This window comes from Corvus brachyrhynchos, unplaced genomic scaffold (assembly GCF_000691975.1).
Source record: "Corvus brachyrhynchos isolate BGI_N302 unplaced genomic scaffold, ASM69197v1 scaffold103, whole genome shotgun sequence".
Lineage (NCBI taxonomy): Eukaryota > Metazoa > Chordata > Aves > Passeriformes > Corvidae > Corvus > Corvus brachyrhynchos.
The window spans coordinates 2,922,310-2,930,406 of NW_008237436.1; the positions used below are offsets into that span (position 1 = coordinate 2,922,310).

General features: G+C 35.0%; 1 protein-coding gene across 9 annotated transcripts in view; it reads right to left on the bottom strand.

Annotated features, from left to right (window-relative positions):
- NBEA (neurobeachin) overlaps nt 1-8,097 on the bottom strand; it is a 388,857-nt gene that overhangs the window by 270,626 nt on the left and 110,134 nt on the right. For 8 of the 9 annotated variants that reach the window (XM_017731325.1, XM_017731319.1, XM_017731324.1 and 5 more), the window contains 2 exons: nt 5,865-6,019; nt 1,771-1,897 (listed from right to left, as the gene is read on the bottom strand). In XM_017731325.1, coding sequence (XP_017586814.1) covers nt 1,771-1,897; nt 5,865-6,019 — 282 coding nt within the window. The remainder of the gene's footprint in view (nt 1-1,770; nt 1,898-5,864; nt 6,020-8,097) is intronic. The other variant, XM_017731321.1, reaches the window with a different exon arrangement.

Sequence of the window (8,097 nt, forward strand, 5' to 3'; positions counted from 1 at the left end):
CCAACTTCATTCCAAGATAAACCTCTACCTCCAAACCAAGACTATTAAATGTCTAAGAGTCCAAGATCATTCTCCTTCTCACTTTCCTCTGCTCAGTCTACAGCCATATCAGATCTTCCTATGCAGTTGCTATAAGGGAAGGCTTAGATACGTTACCTTTCATGTCACACGATCTCTCCCCACAAACAACTCTAATTTTTAGTCTCGTAAAAGCTATAACATGAGGAATTTATATGACATAACAAAAAAAAAAAAATATTATCAAAATAAAGGTCTAGTTGTTTCTTAGGCAGAAGAGGTGGAGTTGGGAGGGTGGGCAGAAGAAAGGAAAAAAAGCCCAGAAGACATTCCTTGGGTAGAATAGATTTTGTCTACATGTTGGTCACCTATTCAGTTACTCCTCAGAATACAACAACATCTGAGTTGAAATTCTGAATTCAAAATTTTATTTACAGATTTTGCAACTCAATTTTTTCTTTGATTCCAGGAGAAAAAAATTAAAAATGCTTGGGAAAGCACAAGACCATTGCATTTGTTATAATAGCTGAAAAAGAAACTAATTAATGATCCAACAGAATTTTAACATATCTATTTAATTTTAACAAATTTTAACATGCATATCTCAATTTTGAAAAAGATTTGTCCCTCTGTGAAGCATCGTCTTCGCACATGAAGACAAGAAGCAACAGGAGTGCTTTAATTACACCACAATTTTATTAACTTGCCTCATGAAACAGTCAAGCAATAAATAACATCATACAAATGACCACTCTCTCCTTGAATATTTGCATCTTTTTGGAGTGGAACCAATAGCCCTTCTGCCTTCAGCCTGTGCCTGCACCCATTGCTGCAATTCCACCTGCACAACTTATCTGACCCTTCAGGTAGGACCAGCAAAAAAAGGAATTTTTTTCACTGTGTTCCATCACTGAAGCACTGTTACTTTTTAATGGGTTATGTAGGGCCCCTGATTTAGATTTATTTCCTTTCCAGTTTATTAGGGAATGCAATCTCTTGTTCATGAGCTTCTAAGCTTGTCAACTCGTAAACAGCCTATGAACACCGAGCTTGCTGTCTGCATTCCAATGTTCTTACAGCCATGCCTTGCAGTGGCCAGCCATCTAAAGAACACTTGGCCACTCCTTAGTATGACTCATGTCAGCTTTTCAGGGCAGATGCATGTGCACCTTGAAAAGGTCAAAAATTTGTCCTTGAAGTGCTGCAGCAAAATCTTTACACAATAATAACTATTATACAAGATATTTAATAGGAATTTCAGAGGGCATTTTCCTGGCTGCCAGTCAGGGCAAGAGAGGTATTAGCTACCCATGGGCATGAGTCTCTTGAAACACCAACTCAGACTGGGTGCCCCATTTAGTGAGTTACACAAGTACAGGTCTGGTTTTGTCCTGTCCAGTTTAACGCAGGCTTTCATTTGCTCGGGAGAGGTTGAGTCTCTCCTTCCACTTCCTAGTGTTCCATTACCAATCTGTATGATCATTACTGAATAAAGAAAAAAACCACCCAGCTGAAAAATTACTTTAATGAAGTTTTAGTGTCTGGCATAGTTTGAACAAGTTAGACTCCTCAGTTGAAAAACTCAGACTTTTCAGTGAAGTGTTACTTTAGTGTATATATCCTTAGTACCCAAAAAGTATATACAATGTAGCATATGTATAACTACTGAAATGCACATTAAATCACTTAATTTTTTAACAGTATTTTAGGAAGAGAAAATATAATTAGTATTAAAAGATAGAACTTGTGTACCTCATGTTTTCAGCTGAATCCTCTGGCATTGGAGCAACAGTTTGGACAGCTGGCAGATTTTTGCTGGTAGCACCATTCACAAAGCTGGATGACGAAGAGGAAGAAGAAGATCCTGAGTCTACTGCACCTGTCCCCCAAAAAACACAAACCTTAATTCAGTCTTAAGAAACAAAACTTTAAATAGTCCTTGTATTATTAATCTACTTCTAAGTATGGAAATAATGCTATTTATTCTAACATAGTGAAAACCTTTCCATTGGAGTATCATAAAAATTAATACCTTAACTTTGCTGGTATAAAAATAATAAGCTTGAAATCTATTGAAAATCAGGCAAAATATATCCTTACCTCATTTCCATTATTCCCAAATTATATTCCAAAGTTGAAAATAATTTTACATCATCCTGTAAAGCAAGATCTTTCTAAAATAAAGGTATATTTAAGATGAGCTTGAGTTGAGAATAGAATTTTAAATATTTCTTAAAAAAAATTTCTATATGCATACTTGACTGCCCAGTTGCAACTACAGGCAGAAAATAAAATAGAAATTAAAAAATGACAGGGAAGATAGAAAACGTTTATCACTTCAGGAAGTAATGGGGGAAATTAGTGCCTGGGGAGTATTAAGACTATAATTACAATTTTTCTGTTTCCTTCCTTGAGTCAAGGAGAATTGTAAGATCTTAAAAGTAAGAAGGGCAGTGGGGGTATCATTTCAATGGGTTGTGAACAGCTGCCCAGAAAAAAAGATGCACACAGAGCATACATTTATACTTTAAGTGATCTGGGTCAGAGCTAAGGGCTAAACTTAGCCTCTAAATGCCAATCTATCATGTTTGCTGAAACGGCACTGTGAGTTCAGCCTCTCTGAAGCAAACCAGCAAAGGCTCAGAGAGGCCATGAAGAGCGAGAGTGCTGTGATAAATGCTGTCCCTGTTCTGCATAGCCCTTCTGCAACATATCACTGCAAAAGAGGTAGCTACAAACAGTCTTGTAGTTGGAGTTCAAAGCCTGAGGGACTGCAATGCTACCAGAGAAGAGGCTGACAGGCAACAAGATTTATCCAAGTTAGCATTGAGGGGTGAATAACCCCAGTTTAGAGATCAATGGCCATTTTCAGAAATGATAATTGTTAACTCCCTCTTTCTGGTCAGTTTTAACAGTTGATACATCATTGTCCTTTGCATTACACAGGTATATATTATTTTTCAGTTTCCTGCAGAGATCTACAAAGCAGTTATGGTTTCTTGACTGTTAAAGTAGTCAGGCAGTAGTGAAGTAGAGGTCAAATGCTGGTAAGTGAGATTTTTTTTTTTTTAATTTGCCTTTAGATTTTTTTACTGATAAAAGAATTAAGGTAAATATTGGAATTTTAAGTAGCTCATTTAAGAACATTTACATTCAAAATAGTATCAAAATGCAGTAGGATTTACTGGGCTTGCTGACACTAAAGTAGCTGGTGAGGTTCAGGATTTAGATTAGGAACTGATATAGGCTCTTTTTTTAATAATGGGATTGGGAGATGGATTGTGGCTTACACTGTGTGTTCTGGCTTGGATGAAATACAAATTCTAAATGTACCCAAACATACTGAGAAACACAAAAATCTAAGGTAGGTTATCTCTCCCAATCACAGCAACTTAACTGAGAATAGGATATCTTAAAAAAGATTAAGCCTTCACATATATATATGTCTCTGTGTGTGCCTTTGTGTATTTATACACTTGTTTTTATTCATGAATGCATAGGGAATACATATTTTTATTGTTTATTCCCTTTTCCTTCCAAAGTAAAATTTTCTTCATTAAGGCTGTTTAAAAATGCAGTTGCTAAGTTGTTCAACCAGCTAGGCTTCCAGAAGCTCAAAGAACTATTAGATTAACATAGAAGTAAGAATCAGGATATGAATTACAGAAATCCAGCCTAAAAAACTATAAAGCCAGTTTCTTACATAAAAAGATGAAGGAAGAAAACCTATCTCCCCAAAGACGCATTCACAGCACTAAAGGACTTCGGTAACATACATCTCATTAAATTGTGACAGTGACATTGACTGTGATGGCGATGGCAGATGGAATGTAAACAGCGACTGCAACCCATGAATAACTGAAAAAAAACACCTTTCACATAAGTCCAGCACAGAATACACCCTATAGACATAACTGTATTCCTAGAGTATCTGTGACATACTGTAAAAACAACTGTAAATAGGTTTGGGGGGACATCTAGTGTTTCTAAAAAATTGCATTCTGTTTCTTTTTTATCATAGCAAAATAATAAAAAAAAAGGTGCTGTTCAATTAAATTCTCTAGACTACTTTAAAATCATGAATAACATAGATATTTCATAGATTACAAGTATATAAACCGAAAAGATTTTAGATACTTTGTCCATATGTCTCAAAAACTGACATACATGAGTCACTGTTTTGACTACCATAGGCATAACTTAATTAAAAATGGCAAAACAAGTATTTTAATCTAATATATATTTAAATATTTTCAATGTGATACTAATTTTTTTAAACTGTCACTAGTATGTCTAGCATTTCTAAAATGTTAATATAAAACTCAAATCTTCAAAAGTTCAAATCTTCATATAAATCTTTACTACAGAATTCAGTACATATATAGCTCTAATTAAACCTCATACTTGCTGAAATTCCATTCAAGCAATACTTTTTAATTAATCAAGCTAATCTACAGATTAGGATCAAAAACAATTTCATTAAAAAAAAGAAACTGTAAGATCTGTCAAAAAAAGGAGCCTTCAATTCACAGTGAATGTACCATGGCTTCTGCAATACCTTACTGTCCTCTACTAAGTACAGTACTGGGGAAATTACTGATTTTAAAAAGCAATTACTTACAAACAAGAGCTACTACATTCCAGCCAAAATAGTTCAGGTCTTTAATCAGTGAAAAGACTGAAAAGTTTACTACTATTCAGTATCATTTGGAAAACAAGGTTTCCAGTGTAGGATATTTTTTGCATGACATAAGAATACCTAAAAGGAAATCCATTCAAGATTAACAGAAGTGTCTACACAAATGGAACTGTTCAGAGAAGTGATAACATTATTCAGAGTATTCATTCCTCCCATATGCCTCAGGAAAATTAGATTTTAAGGTTTTGGTTCGGGTTGGCTTTTTTTTTTTTTTTATTGTTAGCAAAATCGAAGTTCTATTACCAGGCATTAAAGGTAATCTGCAAAAGGAAAGGAAAAAAAAAAAAAAAAGAGTGTCTTTGTATTACTCCATAAAGCAGAAGGATGCCCAAAGCATCCCCCTCTATTTGCTGCAACCCCAGAGAGATTTTCACATTCTCAACCCTTGACTGAAGTTGTGATATCCTTGGAGAGCTCTTCTCTCAAGTGCTTTTCCTTATTTTAGAAAGAAAACAGACTATAGCCAGACATTTCAAAGGAGTTTAAGTAAGTATCAGTTTCACTCAGTAAGGATTCATTTCTCAATGGAAACCAGTATCCACAGTCAACAGGCTCCTTCATGACAGAGAATCCCATTACTACTATTATAAATAATTTAAAAAGAAGTTCTAATCCTCCTTCTATAGGTCACAATAAACAATTACTGATAAGACGTGAATTCAGTTAAATTAAGTAGTTTCTTACTAAAAAACCATCCAAAAAGAGCATAATTTTAACTGACAAACAGTAATTGTCCAAAATATTCACCCTCTACAATCTGCAGTATGTTTATTAAGTAGCTACTTGTCTTTACTTTCTTTGATACATAGGGAGGGATAATTGGTATGTGTCATAGAAACATCCTCCACTGCAGAGCACTGGAAAAGTTAACTCATTTCAATTCTAAACTATACTTATAAAACAATATTGAGGCTATTTATTAACTTATTTAAGGCTGTACAAGTCCAATGTGCACTATCAAAGATTATAAATATAGACCAAGAGAAAACACTGTTTCTAATAAAGGCCAAGGTTTACTCTTTCCAGGTTTTGTTTTGTAACTACAAAAACAGCAACACAAAGATGATTAAAAAACAAAACACCACTGAAGGTAATGAAACAAAAAGAAAGACAAAATGAGGGTCACAAGAATATTTAAGGACAATACCTGTTGTATTAATCATACTTTTTGGTGTAGCTCCTGTTGCAGCAAATATATTAGGTGTACTACCCGGTGGCAGTCCGCTCCCAGCTGTGGCAGCTCCAACGGTGGTAACAGCCAGACTACCCGGAGGGGGTTTCTTCACTGGTACAACCACACTCCTGTGGAAAAAGGAACAGCAGATTACTAAAATTGTACCACAGAGCCAGGAAGAACTTTTGACTGTGATGGGTTTAGGCTGTTTTATGATGGCACTGCTGAGAAACACATAATACTGCAAATTTTGTTAACCTGAAATATGATAAAACTCTATTAACAGGCCCAAACCCCATACTTTTATCCTTATTCTGCAGCTTCATGTAATTCTGAGTAACCTAATTTATCCTTCAGCCCCCACAAAACGGAAAGAGTTCACCACTTCAATATGTTGAGAACACTGCTATCAACAGTGTAACACAGTAATGTGTTCTAGATTTGCAAAGACATTAGCTGTCAGAAATTATGCCAGAAGTCTATATGCATGCAGTCATAAAAACTGTGAATTTGTTGATCTTAATGAAGTTACCTAAGATAACAATTTTTTTTGCGTTTCATCTGCACATTTGAGTATAGTAAGTTACTCCTCACTACCATGAACATACCAATCTTTCAAACAGCGGCAACTAAGAAACACAATTTTAGATTCAGCCTTCTTTCATCCTGATCTTAATCAATTGCACAATGTACATTGAACAGAAAAAATGTAACACAATAAATACTTTCTTTCACAGTATTGATATTTCTAAGGTTTAAAAAGCATCTTGAGAATTTGAAGCTTTTAAGAAGAGAACAGGGCTTTCATACAAAAAGTGCAACGTAATATCAAATACAAGCAGATAACACTGCACTCAAACAAACACTTTTTAACCTAATCTTAAATCACACTCGGGATTTTTTAGGTGTGAAGACTTGCTCTTTGGAGACAATATTTTTTCAACACTGGGCAGTTCTCATAGTGCAAGCAATTATATTTACATTTTTCTTTTTAGTATTTCCATTTATCTATAAAACCCTCTTCTCCTTAAAAGTTTGTTTCAGTGGCAAACCTGAGTGAAAAACAAACCTGAAACAAATCATATTTGTATAATATTGAACAATATCTTTTCATCATTATGTACATTTTCTGTTTAAGCACATACACTCTTTAAAATTAATCATTGTGATAAAAAAAGAGCAAGAAAGGGCAATTATTTAGGGTGATGAGGCCACATTTTGCTCAAGAGCTTCCTTCAGTAACTGTTAAGTTACACTTTTGTGTGAGTATGATGGTGCATAATGAATCATAGGGTGTGGCACAGTGTTCCTATATATATAGATTCTCTGTCTCCCCAGATTTTAAAGACTGGTGATGACAGTGTATAGAACAATCCATAAGCTTTTTTTCCTCACTCTCTTTAGAGGGCTCACATTCTGCATTCTGAACAACAGTTTTACCCCTACCCTGACGCACTTTCTGTTAGAGAGGTAAGTCTAGGCAGTCAATGGGTTTTTGTCTCAGTCCATTGACATTAGGAGGAGATGAGTTTGAACAATGCAATAGCTATTGATTAAGGCAAGTGACCCTAAAATAATTGCTTTTGTCTGTAGTTAATAATCTTACAATCATTGCTCATATGAAGTGTTTACATAGCAGCAGCTACAGCTGAACAAAGCTGAGTCTACAGGGGTTAGATTAATCTGCTCCATAACACCATGAAATTTCCTAAATTTAGCCCAAATCTACATATAAAGATCTCTATTTCAATTAATACTTCAAACAAATATTTGAATTTGGGTTATAATACTGAATGAGTACTCAAAAGCAAAGTCCTTGTAGTGTCATAGAAACGAGAGAAGAAATTAGGACTTGTTTCTTAAGGGGGAGTGTTTCCCAATTATATTAATTTCAAAAGGAAACTACTGTCATTACCCACCACCTTTGTAGAGAATTGCAATAGAAAGGGTGAATGAAGAATGAATGGGAATATTTGTATGCTGGGGCACAAGAAGGAAAGACACAAGAGGAAAAGGCATTTTAGACTGGCCTATTCTAAGGGCACATGGATTAACAGGTCGTCAAGACCACAGGCAAATGCATAGCTTCACAAGCTAATCTGACCTTGCAGACAATACCTTTGAAGACTGATGACTCAAAGAATTTAGGAAGGACAGAGAGACTGTTGGCAGGTCCATAAAGGTAAAAAAAGGCATATCCAAAAAC